The following is a 23679-nucleotide window of genomic DNA, read 5'->3' as shown; positions in this document are numbered from 1 at the left end:
CCCCTCTTTGCTGCCACTCAGAAACGAGTCAGACAGTGTGGAGTGGCCATTGTCAGTACGTAGCCCACATAAAACTGAGGGGTTCGTTTCTATTCAATGGCCATCAGGGACAATTTTTAACTGGAGGCTTCCAAGATCTGTACAACATTTTTCTCAAACCATTAGTTTACTGCATAACTTGGTTCCTAAAACATTTTAAGTGTATAAAACTTTTCTTTTTTGTCTTACTTTTTCTGTTAGTTTGTTTTTTCTTTTTCTGTTTTGAGTTGTGCATAACAATAAGAATCTCAGCTGTGCGGCAACACACCTCTGGCAGCAGCACAGTGAAGGCTGAGAGAAAAGCAGCCGCACAGGGCATGTTACATGTCCTAGCTCTGCATTGCACAGCTGCCTCCCCTTTCCCGTGTGCGAGGCAGAGGAGCTGAGGACCCGGGCAGGTCTTGTCAGTGTTTCTTGGGTGCTCCCGACGAGCCAGCATGCACTCCCGGTGTCGATGAGCACTTTGGAAGTAACGCCTTCCTTCAGGCAGCTTCGAAGAACACATGCGTGTGCAGAATTGAGTGTGTGCAGCTGTGGACTGGTCTCCGGGCAGCCGGTGGAGCTGATGTCCTGAGCGCTCAGTGACCTCGGGCTCCTTGTTTAGGAATTCCAGGATGACTGCTTGAGATGGTTTGAGTGGACTCAGAGAAGCAGGGCTGGGCTTAACTCGCTCTAGCCAGTGCATTTGCCTCAGCTGCAGCTGAACAGGATTTAATTGCTGTTGTAACACAGCCTACAGGTGGGGACCCGAGGCCCCTCTCCGTTTACACATCTCCCTTGCCTGGTTGCCCTGTGAAGCTCCGTGGTCAAGTATCCATTTGTTTGCAAAACATTTTTATTCATCTTAAAATAGTTTCTTTCAAACATCAAAACCTCTGAGATTCGAACATCCAGGGTATGGTAGGTGGTGTCTGTCATATCGCAGCAGAGGGCACCTGCCACCCATCAGTACCCCAAGATACATTAGGCCTCTGGTTACGTTGGCCAGCCTTGCCAGTGACTCCCATGTTGTAAACCTTCGTGAACACCCTCCTTTGATAACTGGTGTCTGGGGCACAGAGTGCATAGCTATGAGATACGGTCCTTGCACAGGTGACAGCAGCCTTCCTGTTAGAAGGCGTTATTCCAAACAGTGTTAGGGTCCCTCTCCTGCCCTGCTGGGACAGGTGGTTACGCTTCTCAATTCCTGATGAGCGTCTCTGCCCAAGCATTTGAATGGACACCCTGTAGATCACATGCTCTTCTGACAGGAACTGTTGGAGCTTTCGGGGGAGCGAGGCATGAGGGGTGACAGTTTTGTGCAGAGGTCTTCCCTCGGCTCAGTCAGGTGGTGCTGTGTAGAGTGGAGACAGGCCTCACCCGCTGCTTTTGAGGTTCACACTCAGCTCCGAGTCTCCAGGGCAGAGATTCTCAGTTACTTTCTAGGATGTGGAGCATCGGCAGACCTGCTGCCTCCAGCTCCTTCCCGCTGCCGGCCGGAGCAGGGCCGGATTGTCGGAATAGGAGCTGGACAGTCAGGGAGAGGCGGAGGCGGGTGCCTCCCGGGGAGCGTGGGTTTATCTGCTGCCTAGACGCCAGTGTGTGTTCTGATCCTGAGGTCTCTGAAGTCTTACCAAGGCAAGCCTGTTGAGCACCAACTGAAAGAGTACAGAATTATTGACTTAACTCCCAGCCCTGCGTGACAGCAGAGGTTACCCCTGACTAAGTTTCTTTGGCTCTGCCCGATAAGCTGGTAATTTCCTTTCGGTGGTTTCTTTACCAAGTCTATTCCTAGATAGACTTGGAGACCCTGGAGCTCGGCTGTGGTGCTGACTCTCACCGTCTGTTATCTTGAGGGCTGCTGTTTCATTTCTTCTAGGTCTTCCCCTCCCCCACCCCGAGACCATACGTCAGCAGCCGCTGGAGAGTGTCTGCCCACCGGTCTCCAGGCCCCACCATTCCTCCGTGTACAACACCTGGCCTGCCTGAAAGGCCTCGCAGTCTCACTGATCCCCGACCCCCTGCACCTAGGCTTGTTGTCACTGTTGCTCCAGCTGCCACACTCCTCTCTTCCCTCTTGGCTTCCTTGCACACCCCCTGGCCATCCCTCTGGCCTTGACTCCAGCGCCCAATGGTCTGTGCTCAGTAGCTTCTGGTCATGGGGCTGTGTCAGGCAGGCTTGGTTTTCTTAGGCCCTTCTGTTGCTCTCTGTGTTTCCTGTGGTCTTCCTTTAGTGATATGAACCGACCCCGCTGAGCAAGGGCATTTTCCATTTTCACGCCTCAGGCCCCTGCCCAGCCTCCCCGGAGTACAAACAGGCTCAGTGCTGAGGCAGGCTGGATTGGAGGTGCTACATGATAGAAACATGATTTGGCATATGTCTACCAAGAGGGTTTTGTGCAAGGTACAGGAGGTAGACTTGGTGATGCAGGACACTGCCCTTAAGAATGCCTTTGCACAGGGTAGGGACACAGGAAGAAGAGGAGGGGACACCTGAGAAGGAGTTCGGAAGCGGGGTGAAGAGCTGTTGGTTACTCTCTAAGACCAGGATGCTCCAGTGGCCCAGCGTGCCACTCCCAGACGGTGGCATGGTGATCACTTGAGTTTCATAGGGCAGGCATCCTCTGTCTGTTAGATTGTGGGCCCTAAGTTTGGCATGAGAGGTGGACCGTGTTGAGGACAGACAGGTGACAGGCCTAGCTCTGGTAGCTGAAGGCAGTGTGCAGTTGTCATCCGGGGAAGGGCTGTTGCTGTATTAGATCTCAGTGCTCTTTTAAAGAGTGGTTTCCTTGCCTCAGCTAACCAGGCCGTGGCAATTCCTTATTACAGTGGTGACTTAGTTTGTCATGGAGATAAGACAGCGTGTTTCTCTGTCCCAGAGGCTGACTAGTCCCCAGTAGAGTTGCTGCTGACTGCCACCATCCTGTGGCCTGCAACAGTCCTCCCATCCCATCCCATACCCTCTGATGTAATGAGATGCTTCCATTAGGGCCTCTGCAGCTCTGAGATTGTGTGGCATGAGCCTCTGAGCGCTGCAGTCCGTGCTGGCACGCTGCCCCCCTGACACACTGGCCCTGTGGCTGTACTAGGGAAGGGGTACACTCAGCTTGCTGAAGAGAAGACATTGCTCCCTCCGAAGCAGCTCGTGGCCGAACCCATCTTTCTTTCCCTTCCCACTCCTTAGTGGCGTTATCCTTTCAGCAGGAGCCGCTGGTGTCTGTGGTGTTAGATAGCACTTTCCTGCTCTGATCGGTGTCCTGTGACTCAGGGACCCAGGGACTAAACCCTACAGGGCTGGACAGCCTGGCCTTTCTTCATGGACTCGCTGTGTTCTCTGCTTGTGTGTATTTGCAGCAGCACAACTCCGCAGGGTGTTTTCTGAGGGAGGTTACCACTGCAGATCCTGGGGTAGGAAGCCAGCCTGGCCTGTGTGTCCGACCCCGGCAGGCTTGAGTCAGACAGCTTCCCCGGTAGCTAACGGTGAGGCTCGCCGTTAAGAGCTGTCCTCTCTCCTCTTTGTGATTTGTAGTACCTGGTCATGGATTACTATGTGGGTGGTGATTTGCTGACCCTGCTGAGTAAGTTTGAAGACAAGCTTCCGGAAGACATGGCGAGGTTCTACATTGGCGAGATGGTGTTGGCCATTGACTCGATCCACCAGCTCCACTATGTGCACAGGTAACCAACCGCCTCCTCACGAAATGTGTGACTAGGATAGGAAACAGGACGAAGCCTCCTTCTGGGGTTCCTAGCCTCAGGCCTCAGGCCCAGGCCACGTGAGGAGTCCGGCCGATGACAAGTCTTCGCCGAGTGACTAAGCGCGGGCACAGAGTTGTGTTTCCCATCACAACCTGAGCCCCGCGACACCCACAATGTTGGGCTCCTCTTGCTCCAGTTGCGGTGGTTGAATTCCCAACAGCTGAGCCGTAATGGCTTAATTTAGGGGTCCCTATTTGCCTGGCCTCACTGGCCCCGTGACTCCACCCACTGCACCCCACGCTCTGGCCCATGAAGCCCTCACAGAGGAGGAGAGGGCTGAAGCCTAGGTGTCCTCTGTCACAGCAGTGGGGAAGGCCAGGAGAGTCACCTTTTCCTTTCTCCCATTGCCCGGTCGGTAAAACAGCTTCTGGTGGAGTCAGTATGCAGTGCTGCTTGACTGTTCCAGCTGAGCCCTGCGACATATAAAAGGAGAATTTATCTTTATCTGTTTGTGTGTCTGTCTGTGCTTGTATACCACATGTGTGGGTGCCTGGAAAACCCAGAAGGGGAGGCCAGATTGCTGGACTTGAGACTCTCTCACTGAGCTGGAAGCTGCTGGCTCATCAATGAGCTCTCGGGATCTTCTTTCCCCAGTGCTGGGGATTTGAACTCATGCCCTAAGGCTGAGCCGTCTCCTTGGTCCAAAGTATAATACATCCTATAATTTTGTTTTGTGGCTAGATTTGTTTGCTTGTTTTTGGGAGGGGTGCCCGCGTTGTGACGCATACACAGTAATCAGACAGCTGTCGGGAGACGGTCTTGTCATTTACCACTGAGGGATTGAACTCAGGGTGTCAGGCTTGGCAGCAAGCGAGTTTACCCACTCCATCTTGTTGGTCCAAGACTGTAGTTCTTAGATTAGTTTTCGTTTCTCTGGAGTAAAAGCTTTCCTGGTTTTTCTGTATATATTTTTGAGAATCTGTCACTAACGCCCTCAGGTCGTACTCATGTCATCAAGCTCTGGTCACTCAGAATGTCTCCTCTGTTGGTGCTTCAGCCTTTTCAGTCGTGCTGTCCTGGGCCTACCCCTAGAGAGCGCTCTGCTCTGAGTGGGCAGCTGCCTTCCTCCTCGGAATCAGATCCGTGTATCTCTGAATGTCCGGCCTCCTTTGTGAGGCTCAGCCTTGCTGTGCAGGTTTCTTGAGAAGAGGCTCGTGAGGTCTCGGTTTCTGTACCATCCATGCTGGTGGCTTGGCCTCATCCACGGAGAGGGGCCAGCCGCATGTCACTTCCTGGGATCGGGACATTGCCACTCCTGTGTCTTCCTTCTCCACAAAGCTCTTTGTAGAGAGAAGTCTCTGGGGTTGATTTGTTCTTTGCTTTTTCTATTATTCTGGGATGGATCCCAGGCCTTGCGTGAGCTGAGCACACACTGGCGCTCTTGTAGGATTGTACCACCTGGAAGGCCTCTGTGAGACTCCCCACAGGAGCACAGCACCCATGGTGGCAGGATGGACTTTTCCGTTTCACTGAGTACTGTGTCACTTCCAGGGGACAGGGTGGTGCTGGCTCACCACAGTAGCCAAACGAACTGTCCTTTAGTCAGAGAGGTTTGACAGTGCACCCCCTTTTGTTCTTAATGTGAGGGTGCCTGCCTCTGCAGGTCCTGCAGTTCTGGGATACTGTTAATTATTTTCGCTACTGGAGATTGAGTATAGCGTTCCCTCCCCATTCTCCCACTTAGCCACAGCACACAGCCCTCCATCATGAGTCTGCTCCCATCAGTGCCCAGGCCGGCTTGTGCTTGGGCGTCCTGATCCCTGGGATCATAGCGGTGGTTGTTACCAGGCCTGGCTGTTGCAGTTCAGGTTTTCAAAATGTTTTTATATGTATATATCTATGTGCCATGTGTGTATACCATGTATGCATGGAAGCCTGCAGAGGCCAGGTGCTTGTGAGCTGCCCAACATGGGTACTAGGTACTGGGTAGTAGGTACTAGGCACTAGGAACCAAACTGTAGAAGAACAGCAAGTGTTCTTAATCACCAAACCATCTCTCTGAATACCTTTTACTTAAGAGAAAAAAAAAAGTGTGTGTGTGTGTGTGTGTGTGTGTTGGTATGGTTGTAGGCACGTGTGCCTATGGAAGTTAGCAAATTGCGGGAGTTATTTCTCAACCATGAGGGTCTCAGAAATCAAACTTGGGTCCTCTGGTGATGTCTGTGACCTTTACCCAGGGAACCATCTCACTGGCTCCTAGGTTCTTAATTAGTTAATTTCAGTAGCTATATGTGGCACATGACTGCTACATTACAGCCTTGGAGATATAAATTAGGTTTGCCTGGTTTTTATTACATATCCTGAGCCGTACTATACATACATTGTTGGGGCTTGAGGTGAGGTCTTGACGGCTGGATGGCCTGCAGTGGGGTTCTTTTGCTACAGCCTCGCTAATGCTGAGCGTCCAAGCATGCACTGCCACTCCTGGCCTGTCTATAGTGTGTGTTTTCTTTCTCCCTTTTAATGTTGGAGTCCTAGAGACTGAGTTTAGGGTCTTACTTATCCAGCAAGCGCTCTGCTGGGCTACATCCCAGCTCTAACATTTCCTCCCAAAACAATGTCTAAACTAATTTCCAGCTCGTGTAACGATTGCCAGAAAGTAGAAAAGCATTTGCCCAGATCCACGCCCTGCTGACATCCTGCCCAGTGTCTCCCTCTCCCGTGCGCACGCACATGCACACAGCACCTTTCTAGAGCCGCATTGGCGTGTGTGTTGGATGTCTGAGGATTAGGCGCGTTCTCTTCACAGAGTGTGTTTAGCCTCGGGAGGCCTCTTGTTTTATTTTGGTTTTTGAGACAAAGCCTTTATAATGTAGCCCTGGCTGCCCTGGGCTTGCTATGTAGACCAGGCTGGCCTCAAACTCCCAGAGCTCTGTCTGCCTCGGGAGATGTGGGATTAAGGGTGTGTGCCACTGTGCCCAGCCAGAGAAACTCATTCTTGGTCTTACTTCTGTCTGTGCTCACATTGGCCCTCGGTCCTTACGTAGTGACTCTTCTGTCACTGTGGTAAAACACTATGGCCAAAGGCAACTTAAGAAAGAGAGTTCCTTTTGACTTACGGTCCCAGATGGAGAAGAGTCTGTGGTGGCAGGGTTGGGGCCAAGGACGCTGAAGCCAAAAGCTCACACATTGAATTGAGAGTATGAAGCAAAAAGCGGGAGCTGGAAGTGGCTTGGTTTTAGCCTGTGACAGCCACCTGTAGTGACAGACTCCCTCGCCTCCCCACAGCACCAGCTGTGGCCCACGTCCCAGTGCCTAAGACTGTGAGGAGTGTATCCTTCAGGCCACCACAGTCCTCCAGTGAGAGGCAGATACAATCACGCTCAAGCCCCATCCACCTTCTCCACCTTTTAAATCCGGAACCCTTGCTCATCCTCCCTTTGTTTTTTATGAACGTGGTGCTTTGCAGTAGAACAGGCACGGCTGGTCCTCTGGTTCTGGAGTAAAGCGTTCAGTTCACACTCAGCAGATACCGCCCATCAGTTCTGTGACAGCGATGAACCAGGTTGCCCAGCGACGCTGCGTTCGACTTGTCCTGCACTTCTTGTGCCCTGAAAAGGCACTTTGAACCCATGTGCGTCTCTTCCCACTTGAGTGGCCCCTGACAGGCTGGACCCTGGCAGGCTTCGCTGCTGCCATGGATGACCTCCTTCCAGGCCCTCAGAGCCATCTTCTGCCACAGAAAGTTCTCTACTTCTCTCTGATCGTCTGCTTATGTCCAGTGTGCATTCCTTGAGGTCTGTGAGCCTTCTGGGAGGCTGGCGAGTGCTCTCAACTGCTGTGCCGTGCCTCCAGCCCCTGTTACACCTGTCTACTGCTCTGCTGTATGCAGATGCCCTAGGTATGGGCATTAGGTGCATCTGGTGTGTCTCAGCTGCACACAGTATGGCCCTGAGTAGCTGTATCTCCATGTGAGTGTCAGTGTGTCTGCAGAATAATTCCAGAACCAGCGTTTCTGGATCAGAAGACATACCCGCTACGAGCCGTCTTTTTACAGGTTGCTGTTCCCTGTTTGCCTTACAGTCCACAGTGTGTGAGATGCCGTTTCCTCTGTATCCATGCCAACTGCGTGTGCTGAGCCTTTGCCACCGAGGCGAGGAGACGGCATACAGTTGTGGTTTTCCTTTCCCTTTTGTCTTGTGAGACTGAACCTTTTTCTATCTTCTTCGTGTGCCTGCTTCTGAGTTGTGTGTTCTCCCTTCACTAGGGCTTCTGCCTTATTCCTTACAAAGAAATATTTGTCTTTTACCTGTCACTCTGGAGTTTTCTCTTCTTCATCTCTTTTTTAGCATTTGTTTTTATTATTTTTAATTCTGTGCACGTATGTTGATTTGTGCACGTCAATTCAGGTGCTCCACCGTGGCCAGAGGTACTGGATTCCCTTGGGTTTGCAGGCAGTTACAGTCCTCCTGACTACATGTTGTTAGCCACTGAGCCAGCTCTCTTTTAAAAGAAGCAAGATCTGTCTCTTTAGCCCAGGAAGACCTTGATCACGGTCCTCCCTTGCCGTCCGTTGTCCATCTGTGCTGGGATCAACAGGCATGCGCACGTGGGCGGTTTGTTCCTTGAGCTTCTGGATGTTCCATCCAACTGACTGCGCTGCCCTCCTCCCCTGTGCGCCCGACACTGGTGCCATTGGACGCCTCTGGAGGGTCACATCTGTTCACACCGCTTTTTCTTTTTCCTTTTAAACAATCTTTTTTTGTTGTTTTTATAATGATTTATTGATTTTATGTATGTGAGTACACTGTAGCTGTACAGATGGTTATGAGCCTTCATGTGGTTGTTGGGAATTGAAATTTTTAGGACCTCTGCTCACTCCGGCCAGCCCCACTCGCTCCAGTCAGCTCTGCTTGCTCAGTCCCCGCTTGCTCCTGCCCAAAGATTTGTTTTTTATTATAAATAAGTACACTGTAGCTGACTTCAGACACACCAGAAAAGGGCGTCAGATCTCAGAAGAGCAGTCAATGCTCTGACCTGCTGAGCCATCTCTCGCCAGCCCCCACACCACTTTTTCTTGAGACTTTTCTTGCTATTCTAGACAGTTCATTTTTCCACAGGAGTTTTAGTGTCTTCTTCCCTGGGTCTGAAGAAACAGGACATTGCTTGTTTTTGAGTCTCTGGTGTCTCACCAGATGCAGGTCTTCTTTACCCAGAATGCTCTGTTTCAGAGGGGAGTCAGTCGTGTTTTACTGACTGCTCTCCTGTCTGCTCACCTCTTTTCCCCTGGCTTACCTCTCTCTTCAGCACCTTCGCCTGCTCTTCCCTCCTCCGCCAGCCTCTCTGTCATCTCCACCTTCCTTCATCAGTGCCTCCCCTAGGCTTGGATTTAAACTCACTTTCCCTTAAGCATCTTGTAAGTTAGTACTCCTTCGGGTTACAGTTTACTTTTTTCTTGTGTTTCTTCCTCTGAGCAAATCCGTTTCTTAATTCAGTTTTTCTGCGGTGGCATTTTGGTTCCCCAGCTGCCCCTTCGTTACGTCACGTCTCTGCCACCTTTCTTTCCCCTTCCCTCCTTTCTTTCTAGTCTGACAGTGTAGCCCAGGCTGGCCTTGAACTTGTGATCCTCTAGCCTCACCTCTGAGCTCGCCGCCTCTGACCTGTTTCTTGTCTCAGCCCCGTCTGTGTGAGCGGATTCATTTCAGGTTACGGCTGTGCTAGTTCTCTCCCGCCTGTGCTCCCGTTTCTCCCTAAGAATTGCTCTTTTGCTGCGTTTGTGGGGGGACCCCTGTGTCCCCGGCAGGGCTCTTCCCAGTGGCTGCCCTGGAGTCTGCACATGTACTCCTGCAGTGGACACCAAACATGGCCTGTGCTGCTGGGAACAGACCTGAGCATGGCTTTGGTGGACATGGTCCCTTTCTTCAGGGTCTGTAATGATCTTATTCTTAGGCCTCAGGCCGGCATCTGGGCATGTAGAAAGGCAGTTGACCGCATGGGCTCTGGGCGGCTTGCCTCAGCTACGAGACTGTGCTGTTTGCTGTGGTAGCCGGCTGTGTATGGTTGCTCAGCCTCTGTGTAGAGTAGACTGTTAGCCTGCAGCACGACCTCACATCTCCCCCTGGCTTCCTTACATCTGCCAGTGCCTCCCTCTGTGCTGTACGGCCCCTGAGCTCCTTTTAGATCTCTCCATAGCATTTTCCACAGACTACCATGTGTGGTGCCATCACGAGCAATGCTGAGAGAGAGTGGGCCGGGGAACGGGACAAAAGGAGCGAGAACAAGAGAACGAGAGCACAGAGCTGGAAGAGGGCATGGGATCCCAGAGCTGTGTTTATAGGCGTTTATGGACCCCTTGGCTGTTAAGTGGTTGCTGGGGTCCAAAGGTTGAACTCAAGCACCCTTTACTGCTGAGCCGTCTCCCTAGCTCTTAGACGCCATTTTCTGGTCCTGTGGCTCATGAGCCTCCTCAAGAAGGCAGGACATACTCAGGGAACCTTAGCCAGTGGGGAGGTGACAGGAGTCGACGGACATGCTGATGGGAGGAAGGGGTGCCAGTGGTGACAGCTGCCGCGCTTGGTCACGGCTGTTCTCAGTGTGATCACAGCTCTCTCTGTGAGCCCACTGACACAGGTAACTCACTCTGCTTACCTCACCCACAGAGACATCAAGCCTGACAACGTCCTTCTGGATGTGAATGGTCACATCCGCCTGGCTGACTTTGGCTCCTGCTTGAAGATGAACGACGATGGCACTGTAGGTATCCCTGCTAAAGGCCGCCCTTTGCTTTTGAGTTTTCTGCTGAAGACTGCCATTGCTTTGAGTTTGGCTTGTAGTTAAAAGGGGGTCCAGTGGTCAGTTTGAGATAAAATTAAGAAAGCCAGGTGTGTTAATTGAATTAAGAAAATGAATCTGTTTAGGAGACAACTGAAATTTGTACTTGAGGAATTTTTAACGTTTGAAACCATATATATGTGTGTGTGTGCCGTGTACAGATTTGTATATAGGAGTGTGCAGATGTGTGTGTGTGTGTGGAGGCCAGAGGACAGCCTTGGGCACCATTCTTCAGAATCCTTCTGCTTCAGGTAGCTTTCTGCCAGGTGAGCTTTCTCAGACTGGGCTCCTTGGTGCCGAGTGCTGTGAGCCCCAGCTGACGTCCCTGCTGTAGGACAGGAGGGAACCTGGCTCAGCTGGTGCCACGGTCAGACCAACAACACTGGAGCCTGTGGCCTGTGAGTAGTTGCTCAATGGTATCTCAGTGGCCAGCTCCACACCCTGTTAAACTGCACCCTGGGCCATCGCTTCCTCTCCTGTGACCACAGCAGCCCCTGCTGTCCCCTAGAGGAGACTTTGCTTCCATAGATTCCACACTTAAGTGTGACTGATGCCAGGTACTCCAAAAGTGAGCAGCCTAGACATTGCCTACCAGAGTGTTTGCAAGCTGACCACACTGCACGGGCCGTGTGCTCTGCGCCACTGCACTGTTTGTAAATCTCTATCCCACACTGACTGGTTGTCAGACTGAAGCTGTGGTCAAATCCAAAACGTTCTTGTGGTGATGAGAGCAGCGTCCTAGGGCACACGTCAGGGTCACCACAGTGGACACTGATGAGACAGCAGAGTCACCGGGCACAGCCCCTGCTGTCCGCTCAGAGTAGCACTCCTCCTTACACGTTCCCCTTGAGATGCTCTTCCTGAAGGGGGCCCCATGGAGTCTGGTCTCTTAGACGGGCCTGTGGCCACTGCCCTGTTTCAGACCCCTGAATAAAGACTGTCCAGGGAATCCTGTTCATATTGAGCCAAATTGCCTGTTTCCCCTCTAGGTACCCAGGGTGGGTTATGTTAGGAGGCTACGGCCCCTGGGAGCTCGTTAGAAGCCAACACATGCTTTTTTCTTAAGGTCTTGTGTTGAACTACTGGAGAGTCAAGGACTGACCTGGGCTGGGCCCCTAGACCACCCTGCAAGCATGGGCAGCCAGGTAGACCTGCTGCCTGTGGAGACTCAAGCCCCCTGGAAACATCCCAGAGCTTGAGACTACAAGACTGCTTTTGTGTGTGTGTGTGTGTGTGTGTGTGTGTGTGTGTGTGTGTGTGTGTGTGCGCGCGCGCACGCGCGCGCGCCCCTGCTGAATCTCCTGGCCTTGATTCCTGGTCAGCCACCACTGTTAGTCCACGGCTGTTTGTTTTCTGTTGCTGCTGCTGCTGTTGAAGGAACGTGGGTAGAAACGTTTAGCTCAAGGCGTTCTTGATCCCCTCATCGCCCCTCCTCCCTCCAAGGTTCAGTCTTCCGTGGCCGTGGGCACACCTGACTACATCTCACCAGAGATCCTGCAGGCCATGGAGGATGGCATGGGCAAATACGGGCCCGAGTGTGACTGGTGGTCGCTGGGTGTCTGCATGTATGAGATGCTGTACGGAGAAACCCCGTTTTACGCAGAGTCTCTGGTGGAGACATACGGGAAGATCATGAACCACGAGGTGAGATGCAAATGCTGTTCCAGCGCCTTCACGGGCTGGGGTGGGTCGTCAGAGGCCAGATGGGGTGGGAGGGACAGGGAGACGGGGGCACACATGAGATGGGGACACTGCACACATGGGACAGAAGGGAAGGCATGCTTCAAAGATGTCTCCTGTGTTCCAGCCCTACAGTGCGTTTCTCATAGCCAGGCGCTGTGCGGGCCCCACGTCATACTTGTCTGTGTTCCTTAGTATTTTGAGAGCCAGAAATCAAGTCTGTCAAGCTCACTGTGGGCAGGCAGTACTTAGCTGCTCAGCTATGATAGTCTGTGTTAATTAATTTACTTATGTGTGCATGATACGTGTGTGGGTGTATGTGCCACAGTGCATATTGGAAGCTAGAGCATGACTTGTGGCGTTTCCTCCTCTCTGTGTTGGTTCTGGGATCAAACTCCAAATACCAGGCTGCAAGGCAGGTGGGTGTATTCTACCCACAAGCTGTCTTGCAGGCCCAAAGGGAATGCTTTTTTTGTTTGCCATTTTGGAATTTAAATTCTTTAGCCAGTGGGGCAGTGGTGGCACACACCTTTGATCCCAGCACTCAGGAGCAGAGGCAGAGGCAGGTGGATCTCTGAGTTTGAGGCCAGACTGGTCTACAGAGTTCTAGGACAGCCAGGACTGATGTGTTAATTAATATCAAATAACATTAATCTATATATTTTGAGCGGATAAACCAAATAGCAGACCAGGCCAAGGTGGTTCCACGTGGGAAAGGTTTACTGTACAGAGATAGAGGGGCGGGCGGCGAAGTGGGTAGAAGGGCAGAGAGGAGGAAAAAGAGAGAAAGAATGGGGAGAGAAGAAAGAGAAGAGAGAGAGAGAGCGAGGAGGGGGTGATCCCCTAATTTATACGGAAAATGACGTCACACCAGTGAGGGTGGGAACTGAGCCAAGTGGGTTGTGGGATTGAGGGTCGTTGTCCTGGCAACGCAGTTCAAGGGTCACATAGTTAGGCCGGGGCTTGGAGTGTCCTGGTACTAACAAGGACTACACAGAGAAACCCTGTCTCAGGGCTTGGGGGTGGGGATATTCCCTAGCTTCAGCTTACACCTGGTTAATGATGAAGTCAGGATTATTCTTGTGCTGTCCACGGCTCGGGTTTTCCTGACAGTCTTTGGCTGCCCCCTCCTCCCCAGGAGCGGTTTCAGTTCCCATCCCATGTCACCGACGTCTCTGAAGAAGCAAAAGACCTTATCCAGAGACTAATATGCAGCAGAGAGCGCCGACTTGGGCAGAATGGAATAGAAGACTTTAAGAAACACGCATTCTTTGAAGGTCTGAATTGGGAGAATATACGAAACCTTGAAGCGCCCTACATTCCCGATGTGAGCAGCCCTTCCGACACGTCCAACTTCGATGTGGACGACGACATGCTAAGAAACATTGTGAGTGCCAGGCCCGTGGCCTCCTGGGGTTGCTTCACGGTGGGTCTGAGTCAGCAGTGCCTGCTGCTGTCTACTGACTGCGTCAGCCAGTTGCGGAACTGGAGCTGGAGAGGCGGCTCAGCAGGCAAGATTACCTGGATTCTTCCAGAGGGACCCAAGCTCTGTTCCCAGCACCCATGAGAGGCAGCTCAGTGCTGCCTGCTGCTCCAGCTGTAGGGGCTCCAACACTCTCCTCTGTCTTTGCAGGTGACTGCATACATGTGGCACACACACACACACACTGATATAAAACCTAAAGCAGCTGGGTGTGGTGATGCACACCTTTAATCCCAGCACTCTTGGGAGGCAGAGGCAGGTAGATTGCACAGTTCAAGACCAGCCTCATCTCAGAGTGAATTCCAGCCCTGTCATATGTGCATGGTTAGACCCTGTCTAAATATTACATTGTTTAAGTTTGGCAGTTACTTTAAAGCTTTCAGCTTGATTTTCTTTTTTGATTAAAAAAAAAAAGCGCCCTCATTGTAACACACATGTGAGACAGTATGCTCTCATTGTAACACACATGTGAGACAGAATGCTCTCATTGTAACACACATGTGAGACAGTATGCTCTCATTGTAACACACATGTGAGACAGTATGCTCTCATTGTAACACACATGAGACAGTTTTTCTTTTTTTTTCATGTTTTACACCTTTTTATTCAGTGTTAGATTGGATATTGTGCTACAGCGTCATTGTTCCCACAGCTACTTCATGTATGTAAAGGCTTCAGGAGCACGGGGGGCCTGGCCTGTCAGCCTCTACCTGGTGAGCCATCTTGCCAGCCCACATGGCTGCTCCTCTGTGCAGCTGGAGCTCACAGTAGGGACAGTGGTGACAGGTCCTTGGTTTTGGTTTTGTTTCTGTGGCCCTGTGCTGCTCATTTGAGGACGACTTGTGTGACGTGTGCTGTGTGTTCTCCTGTGCACAGGAAATCTTACCTCCCGGCTCTCACACGGGCTTCTCGGGACTGCACTTGCCCTTCATCGGTTTCACATTCACGACAGAAAGGTACGCCTGGGGTGTCCTTCTCATTGCTCTTTCCTCAGGGTGGGCACAGCCTGAGAGCACGGGTGGGAGGCTGTAGGGAGACACAGGGGATCCCTTGTCGGCTACTGATGACTGCCTATAAAAAGCAAAACAGCGAATGTAGTCACACACTCCTTCACAGTGTTTTAGTCAACAACAGACCCACACACAGCGGTGACCTGGAACTCCCCTTGCCTAATGGTGCCAAGGTCTGGTTACCACTGTAACTACATATGTTCGGTGGACATGCCTGCCGTGTAGCAGCTGACTGACTCCTGCCGGCTCACATGGCTGCAGCACGCTCTGGTGGTTTGTGCAGAGCAGTCGTCCTGCAGAGAAGGCTCACTGTACAGCAGGCGTCCCACCATGCCTGCAGTGGCTTAGGTCACTACACGGCGGGCATCCCACCACACCCACAGTGGCTTAGGGCAGCCGTGTGCTCTGCATCTCTGATTACATGTCTCTCTCCTGCTCTTGACTCGATCTCAGATTGTGTAAGAACACTCTAGACTGTTGGCACAAGGTCACCTGTCAGCACTGTGTCCCTATCATTAAGCAATGGATAACTGCACTACGTATCTTCTGTTCTCTGCTACACGTTCGTTTTTTTCTTCTATAGTCCTTTAAATGTATAAAAAGTGAGGCTGGAGAGATAGCTTGGCAGTTAAGAGCGAGGCTGCTCTTCTAGAGGACTGGGATTCTGTTTCCAGCACTCGCAGGACAGCTCACAGCTGTGTAGCAGTGGTCCCGGAGGTTTAGATGCCCTCTTCTGGCCTCCTTGGGCACTGTATGGATTGGGTACCCAGGCATACTTGCAGGCAAAACATTCATACACACTGAATAACATGGGAAGACTTGTGGGAGTGTGGTTCAGTGGCAGCACTTGGCTAACATGCGTGAGGTCCTAGTTTCCATCCCTGCTGGTGGAGTGGGGAGGGAAGATGGGACGGGACATGTAGAGAACATTCTTAAAGGTTTCATGGAAGGTTCAGGAATAGGATTGGGTCCGCAGGCTCTGCGTATAGGCTATCAGGTAGTAGGATTTACTCTGCTGAAAGCCCATGGTGTCCACAGCTGTTTGCACTCGTGCTCAGCCAAGGAGCCTTTAGAGCCCACTGCCTCCTCTCATCAGTTCTGCAACCCTGACTCCTAGTTCCCGGCAGCGAGCCAGAGTTCAGCTCCCCCTATGATATGAATATGACAGTTCCAGGAACATCCGTCCATCCATGTGTGGCCTCAGCCAGTGGTGTTGACGTGTGTGTGTGTGTGGCTGCTATCTCTGGTGCCACAGTGATGACTGGCACCCTGTTGCAGACGTGTGCCAGGGGTTTTCAGTGATTCAGCGTCCACACTGCATCCCCACTCACAGAGTGCAGGTCACCCTGTGAGGCCCAGGCCTGCCTGGCTGGTCATGAATCAGCTGATCAGCCACAGCTAAGCCATTTGGCCAGGGCACTTCAGTCAGTATGCTGTTTGGTCTACAAGGCAGGACCAGTGAGCCACACTTGCCTGTAAAGCCAGCAAAATGCCTCCTTTTACTTTTCCATCTGAACGTGAGCAGTGATTTTCAAGTCAGCATCCATTCCCTGTTGCATCCTTTGGGCTCCCAGTCCCCACCTAGCCATGGTAGTAAGGAGGCTCCTGTCTAACTTTGGCTCCTCACACAATAGAGCCTTTTTACAGGTGCTGGTTTGTTTCTTTAAAAGCCTCTCATCCCAGAAAGTCTAAATGCTAATGAAGCCACTGCCGGCTCCCGGTCGATGATAAGAAGGCCTGTTGCTCCATTTACAGCTGCTTTTCTGACCGGGGCTCTCTGAAGAGCATGACGCAGTCTAACACGCTAACCAAAGACGAAGATGTGCAGCGGGACTTGGAGAACAGCTTGCAGATCGAAGCGTACGAGCGAAGGATACGGAGGCTGGAGCAGGAGAAGCTGGAGCTCAGCCGGAAGCTGCAAGGTGAGTGGTCGGGCAGGCCTGATACGGACTGGGCTCCCCGCCTTGCACACGGGGCTAGCTGCTCTCAATGCTGTGTCTCCCTCAGAATCCACCCAGACTGTGCAGTCCCTTCACGGTTCAACACGGGCCCTGGGCAACTCAAACCGCGACAAGGAAATCAAGAGGCTGAATGAAGAGCTTGAACGCATGAAGAGTAAAATGGCAGGTGGGTGCTCCCTCCCTCCGGCAGGTGGGTGCTCCCTGGCTGGCAGCCTTGTGCCCTTGGTTCTTAAGCTAGGTTGCTATTTTCGGTTTCTTTCTCTTAAGGTGGAAAAGTAGGGAAACGCCCAAGCTTTTACAAGCTTATGTGAATTGGAGCATGTTGTCTATATTTAAAATTGTTTTCCCACCTTCCTTGGCTCTGAGAACATTGTTTTTCCTATGAACTCTTCCCTTGTACTGAACTTGCCTGGCCGTTGCCTCAGAACCCCAAGGTTCAGCCTCCACCTCTGCTTCTCCGTATGTGCAGCGTTTTGTCTGTGTGTATGTTTGTGCACTGTATGCATGCTGGAACCTGTGGAGGCCAGAAGAGGAAGTCCTGTTCCCTACACCGGGAGTTAGAGGTCGTGGTGAGCCACCATGCGGGTGCTCGGAACCAGAACTGAACCCAGGTCCTCTGCAGGAACAAGGACTCTTAACTGCTGAGCCGCTTCTCCAGCACCTTCCAATCATAGTTATAGTTGATGGTCATGGAAACTTGTAAGGACTCGGATCACTTCTGAGCCGTATACCGTAGCCACATGTGGGTAGCCTCTGTCTCCAGGTTCGATTTGGAGTCTGTCCGCTCCGTTTCTGATTAGACCCCCACTATCCTGATTTTTAAAAAGGTTAGGGCTGAGTCAGTTATTCACTAAACAAAGTACCGCCTTCCACCGGGACAGAGGCCAGCACTTTGCTGGATGGCAGAGGGCCTGAGGCAAATGAGCACAGGCACCAGAGGGAGGTCTGTCTGTGAGCAGAGTCTCCAGAATAAACCAGAAGCAGAGTATAACAAGCAGTTAGGCTAGGCCTCGGGGAGCTGGCAGGGAGCAGCAACTCGGGACGCCACGTGCAGGGGAGCGAAGGCCTCTGAGGGAAGACCTCGCGAGGCTGGCAAGATGGTGCCGTGGGTGCTTGCCACCAAGTCTGACAGCGTTCAGTCCCTGCTGCCCACGAGTCAGCCTCTGACTTCCACACCCTCACTGTAGCATACACATGGGGACAGACAGACAGACAGACAGACAGACAGACACTAAATACATGAAAGCTAGTGATGAAGACTACTTCCTACGAACCCCGAGGTAACTCCAGCTCAGTAAATCAGCTCACACCAAGTCACTGCACGCACAGGAACACAATCCAACTCCCTTCTGTCCAGATTCAAACAGGCTCGAACGGCAGCTGGAGGACACAGTGACACTTCGCCAGGAGCATGAGGACTCCACGCACCGGCTGAAGGGCCTCGAGAAGCAGTACCGCCTGGCCCGGCAGGAGAAGGAAGATTTGCACAAGGTAGCGCAGGCTGGCTGAGTGAGGGGAACCGTGTATGTGCGAGGGGCTCTGCCGAGACCTGTCGTGAGGAGGACCGGCTCACGGGCTGCTGAGCACCTAATTCGCACCCTGTTCCCAGGAGCACTCTGCAAACCCATGGCCGTCATTTCTGGCCAGCATTTGAATCACTTTTAACTTAAGTATGACAAGACACAATTCCTGGGTTTCAGAGTCTCTGCTAGGTAAATGTAAAACAGAGAACTCTTTTCCTTCAGCAATTGGTTGAGGCTTCAGAGCGATTGAAATCCCAGACCAAAGAACTTAAAGACGCGCACCAGCAGCGAAAACGGGCCCTGCAGGAGTTCTCAGAGCTCAACGAGCGCATGGCGGAGCTCAGGTCGCTGAAGCAGAAGGTGTCCCGTCAGCTCCGGGACAAGGAGGAGGAGATGGAGGTGGCCATGCAGAAGATCGACTCCATGAGGCAGGATCTCCGCAAGTCTGAGAAGTCCAGGAAAGAGGTAGCTTCCCTTCACGTGAGGATGCGGGACAACGGCAGGAGCCAGCCTCCTCCTCCACTGCCTGGGTTCCCCGGGGTCAGAATCAAGTCAGCAGGCTTGGGGACAGTGCCTTCTAGTACTTGACTAACTGGGACTCGGGTGCAGACGTCAGTCCTGCCTGGAACGCCGCTGCCCTGGACGGCTTCCAAGCCCTCCTAGGAGCAGCCGGTGGACTAAGCAACACGTGGCTTCAAGTCCTGCTAATGCACTTGGTGGGTCGTGAACCTCGAGAGCCTGCAGTGCTGAGCACTCTTCGTGTGTAGGCTCTGGGTTCGCCCCTAAACACCTGACCGTGTTCTCGGTTGATTTTTCTAACCCAGATGTACTTGTGGTGGTATCAGTGAGGTCACAGCTCAGGTCAGTGAAACCCCTGAGAATTGAGGATGAAGTGATGGGGACCCTGAGCTTTGTTTTAAAGCAGCCAGAGAACGTGGGCACGGACAAAGCAAGCTTGCTCTCTAGCTGATAGTCACTTGTCAAAGCTGGGTCATGGGTGTGTGGGGTTTTCTCTCCTTTAGCTGATGTTTGCATTTTTCATTTAAAAACTAAGTTGTAAGTGTAATAATTTTTTTTAATTACACCTTCACATGTCATAGTTGTTTCCACAGATTGGGTCCTTTCCTTGAATTTAAACCTCAGATTATCTGTTTAACTAGAACGCAGGCTTGTTTGATTGCTAGTGGTCATAGCCAGCCATTCCAGCTGAAGTGTCCCTCAGCCTTCAGCTCATGGTGAATCTGGTAAAGGGAAATCTGTACCGAGACTCTCCCCGGATCTGTTCCGCAGTGGCCCTGGGGCAGGTTCTGTTTTATTAAAAGCAGATCTGCTTTCCCTAGCTGGAAGCTCGGCTTGAGGACGCAGCTGCCGAGGCCTCTAAGGAGCGGAAGCTCCGAGAACACAGCGAGAGCTTCTGTAAGCAGATGGAGCGCGAGCTTGAGGCCCTCAAGGTAAGGCTTCCCCATGCGCTCATGCACGTGGGCGCGGTGCTGGCTATCAAGCATGGTTGGACTCATGTCTCCCAAGCTTCTTCCAGGAAGTCACAGGATGGGAGGAAGTGGAGGGGGTGGCCACTGCCTTTCTAACAGCTTCATTATAAAAGCCACATTCATTTCTCTGTTGTGTGGGAGTATCAGGTGTTTGTGGTCAGTATTGCCAAGTTAGCAGATGCTGCCTCCTTCCGGTCCTGATCAAGTGTAGGCACTTGGGCATGCTCAGCTCTGGAAAAGCCGTGTCAGGTTCATGTCCTTTGTTGATGCTGCAGAGACAAGCTGCTCCACACTAGGACCAACTGATGGGGTACGAGGGCAGTAGGAAGTCCAAGAGAAGGAACAGTCATGAGTGAGGGCCACCAGCCGCTTTCATCCTCTCTCAGTGTAGTATGGGATGGGATGGGTGAGCTGGGTCCTCATAGTTGTCATGGCAACTCTCTCCTTTAAGCCCAAGGCATTTATTCCTCTGTCCTCTTTGCTACCGTCGGATCTAGTTGGATCCAGCTCTTGGCAACCCCATCTCCTAGACTGCTTCCTGGGATTCTCTGCCTGCTCTTTACCTCTCTGTAGCACATTCCTCACATACAGCCACCAGGGAGTATAACAGAAGTATCAGGGGCCTCCTCCTCCTTCCTCGGTGCCCTCTCGACCTGGTCTGCAGAGTGCCTGCTCAAGCTGAGTCAGCTCCACAGCCTTCCTCAGCCATGTCAGCCTTCCTCGTAGACCCGGCTCAAACTTCCGCCCACAGCACGCAGTGCTTAGGCTCCTCCAAGGCCAAGATGGCACCACACATCCTCTATCCCACCATGTTCCCTCTTCCCTCACTTAGTGGGTTTCTGTCACCTCCTCCCACTGCCTGCTTCTGAGAACAGGGACCTTAGTGTCACCCCAGTCACCGGGAGATTTGTGACAAGCAGTCAGCACTCAGTGTTGGTAGGTGAATAGGTGGACAACACAGCTCCGCAGCACAAAGTCCATGCTGTGCTCTGCCATCCCTCAAGCTCACCCCAGGCTTGTTAGAAGGATCCCATCTCCCACGTTGGCTGCTCTGCCTGGTACAGTCCTAGATGCCAGCTAGTAGTAGAGGAAGAAAAGACACCGTGGCCTTGACACAGAGACTGTTAGTTTATTTCAACCTTTCTCTGAAGGTGAAGCAAGGAGGCCGGGGGCCAGGGGCCACGTTGGAACATCAGCAGGAGATCTCCAAAATCAGGTCGGAGCTCGAGAAGAAAGTCTTGTTCTACGAGGAGGAGTTGGTGCGCCGAGAGGCCTCCCACGTGCTAGAAGTAAAGAACGTGAAGAAGGAAGTCCACGACTCCGAAAGCCACCAGTTGGCCCTGCAGAAAGAGGTCCTGATGCTGAAAGACAAGTTAGAAAAGTCAAAGCGAGAACGGTAAGCGTCTGATCTCCAGGTGAGAACGAAAGCCCGCTGCCATGCTGCAGGCACGTGAGTGAGGCGCGCTCTCCTTCACCTCCACAGGCATAGTGAGATGGAGGAGGCCATAGGCACCGTGAAGGACAAGTATGAACGGGAGAGGGCCATGCTGTTCGATGAGAACAAGAAGTTAACAGCGGAAAACGAAAAGGTGACTTGATGTCTCTACCACCACTAGGGACGTGGAGGCTGGGAGGACATCACTCCCCGGGTCTATACTACTGGGGGGATGTCGCTCCTGGAGGATTGTTGTGTTGGGAGGATATTGCTATTGTTCACTCTCAGGACTTTGGACACCGGGTGCCTGTGTTAAATACTTTGTTATTTGGGTAAACGAATATATTTTAAATGGGGTGCTGTGATTTGTTGAAACGCTGCTCCCCACCCCCACCCCTGGCACCCCCCCACCGTCTCTGTCACTTCTCGGGTTAGACTTTTACTGAGCTGAGGCTTGGGTTAGGAACAGTGAGAGCCCCACAGTGCTGATGAGCTGCAGAGCTGGGGTTCCCCTGCTGTAGTGAGGAGGTGCCAGACACACATGTGATGTGGTGACATTGTTTAATTTCAGCTTTGTTCCTTTGTGGATAAACTAACAGCCCAAAACAGACAGCTGGAAGATGAGCTGCAGGATCTGGCATCCAAGAAGGAGTCAGTTGCGCACTGGGAGGCGCAGATCGCAGAGATCATTCAGTGGTGCGTGCCTGGAAAGGTGGAAGAGGCGTCTGTCTTGGCTGCACTGTTCCCTAAAGGCTGGAATGTGTCTCGCTGCATCTGCCTGAATCCCAGCCTCTGGGAAGCAGTGGTCCTCACACTGCACTAAGGGTGGGGGGACCCGGTAGGACTTGGCTCCTACTGGTGGGTGACAAACAGGGGAGAGTTTCCATGGCCAATGTACACAGGACTGGGGAGACCCTAAGCTGGGGCAGAACCGGTGTCCACTCCATCGAGGCAGCTGATGTTCTGGCCACAGCAATGATGTCCTGCGGAAGGCAGACACTCCTCCTCTTCATAAGATAAACATTGATTCCCTGTGTAGGGTCAGCGATGAGAAAGATGCCCGAGGCTACCTTCAAGCCCTTGCTTCTAAGATGACCGAAGAGCTTGAGACTTTGCGAAGCTCTAGTTTGGGATCCAGGACACTGGTAAGATAGATGCTGTCTAAACCGTGATTTCTTCTCCTAGAAAGCTCACTGATGCTTTTATTGTAAGCAAGTGTGGACAGGTCTTGTGCTGCTTGCAGGACACACAGCAGCTGTCCGCCAAGCATCTCATGGGTTCATTTCTTTAGTTGTTAACCTGACCAGGAGCTAAGCTATGACCGCAGGGTAGCAGGACAGGCTAACACAGGGCACTTTACTGACAGCATCCTCCACGTGCTCACTTGGATCTGTTTTGAGCTTGAGGGTGGGCAGGCTCTGGGCTCTATGGAGACCTAACACTGCCCTTATTCTTGTGAGGCAGCAGCCACACCCCCAGTTGTTTCACCACCACAGCTTCGGGGCAGTTACTACCTTTTCTTATGTGATCTCGTGACGTAGCCCAGGCTGACTTAGAAACCACTGTGTGAGCAAGCCAACCGCCCTTCAAACTCAGGGTCCTTTTGCCTCTCAGCCTTTGAGTGCTGCTGGGATTACAGGTGTGCACTGCTGCCCTCAGCTCCCAGTCTCCTCAGGGGTGTGTGTGTGTGTGTGATGTATGCATGTATGAATATGTGTGTGTGTGCATGTGTGTGTCTATGAATTTCCACATTTATGTGTGTGAATGTGTGAGTATATTGTGTATGTGTGTGTTCATGTGTGAGTGTCAAATGTGAGTATATGTGTGTGTATATGCACATGTGTGAGTATGTATGTACATGTGTGAGTAGAGTGTACATGTGTACATGCGTGTATGTGCATTTGTATATATGTGCATATGTGTATATGTGTGAGTGTATTTGTATGGCTGTGAATGTGCGTATGTATGTGCATGTATATGAGTGTGTGCATGTGTAAGTATATGTATATGTTGAGTATATTGTGCATGTGTGTGCCTGCATGTGCGTGTGTGAATTATGTCAGTGTGAGTTATGTTAGTGTATATGTGTGTGTTTGAGTGTGTGCGCATGTGTGTGTGTGTGTGTGTGTGTGTGTGTGTGTGTGTGTGTGCATGAGAATATAGATGCTCCTAGAGACCAGAGGCATCAGAACCTCCTGGAGTTGAAATCATAGGCTGCTGGGAGCAGCTGGACAGGGTTACTGAGAACTGAACTTGGGTCCCCTGCCGGAATAGTTCATGCTTTTAACTCCTGGAGCCGTCTCTCTAGCCCGTCTTCCTCTCTTAAGAGTATGTGTTTAGAGCCGGGCGTGGTGGCACATGCCTTTAATCCCAGCACTGGGGAGGCAGAGGCAGGCAGATTTCTGAGTTCAAGGCCAGCCTGGTCTACAGAGTGAGTTCCAGGACAACCAGGGCTACACAGAGAAACCCTGTCTCAGAAAACAAAAACAAAAACAAAAGAGTATGTGTTTAGGTGGCCCTGCAGCCCTGCAATTAAGAGCACTGACTAG

At 51.9% G+C, this 23679-nt stretch overlaps 1 protein-coding gene across 2 annotated transcripts in view; it reads left to right on the top strand.

The window, feature by feature from the left end:
- The window catches only part of Cdc42bpb (CDC42 binding protein kinase beta), an 83881-nt gene that overhangs the window by 38044 nt on the left and 22158 nt on the right, over positions 1–23679 (top strand). For both annotated transcript variants that reach the window (XM_029484324.2, XM_021179544.2), the window contains exons 5-18: positions 3548–3696; positions 10377–10470; positions 11992–12192; positions 13367–13615; positions 14588–14667; positions 16477–16643; positions 16729–16848; positions 18040–18173; positions 18428–18670; positions 19546–19656; positions 20847–21091; positions 21179–21284; positions 21702–21826; positions 22170–22275. In XM_029484324.2, coding sequence (XP_029340184.1) covers positions 3548–3696; positions 10377–10470; positions 11992–12192; positions 13367–13615; positions 14588–14667; positions 16477–16643; positions 16729–16848; positions 18040–18173; positions 18428–18670; positions 19546–19656; positions 20847–21091; positions 21179–21284; positions 21702–21826; positions 22170–22275 — 2130 coding nt within the window. The remainder of the gene's footprint in view (positions 1–3547; positions 3697–10376; positions 10471–11991; positions 12193–13366; positions 13616–14587; positions 14668–16476; positions 16644–16728; positions 16849–18039; positions 18174–18427; positions 18671–19545; positions 19657–20846; positions 21092–21178; positions 21285–21701; positions 21827–22169; positions 22276–23679) is intronic.

The sequence above is a fragment of the Mus caroli genome, unplaced genomic scaffold, assembly GCF_978045245.1.
Source record: "Mus caroli unplaced genomic scaffold, Mus_caroli_1 scaffold_14, whole genome shotgun sequence".
Taxonomy (NCBI): Eukaryota; Metazoa; Chordata; class Mammalia; order Rodentia; family Muridae; genus Mus; species Mus caroli.
Note: the sequence above shows the minus strand (reverse complement) of the source record. Positions and strands in the feature narration are given on the sequence as shown.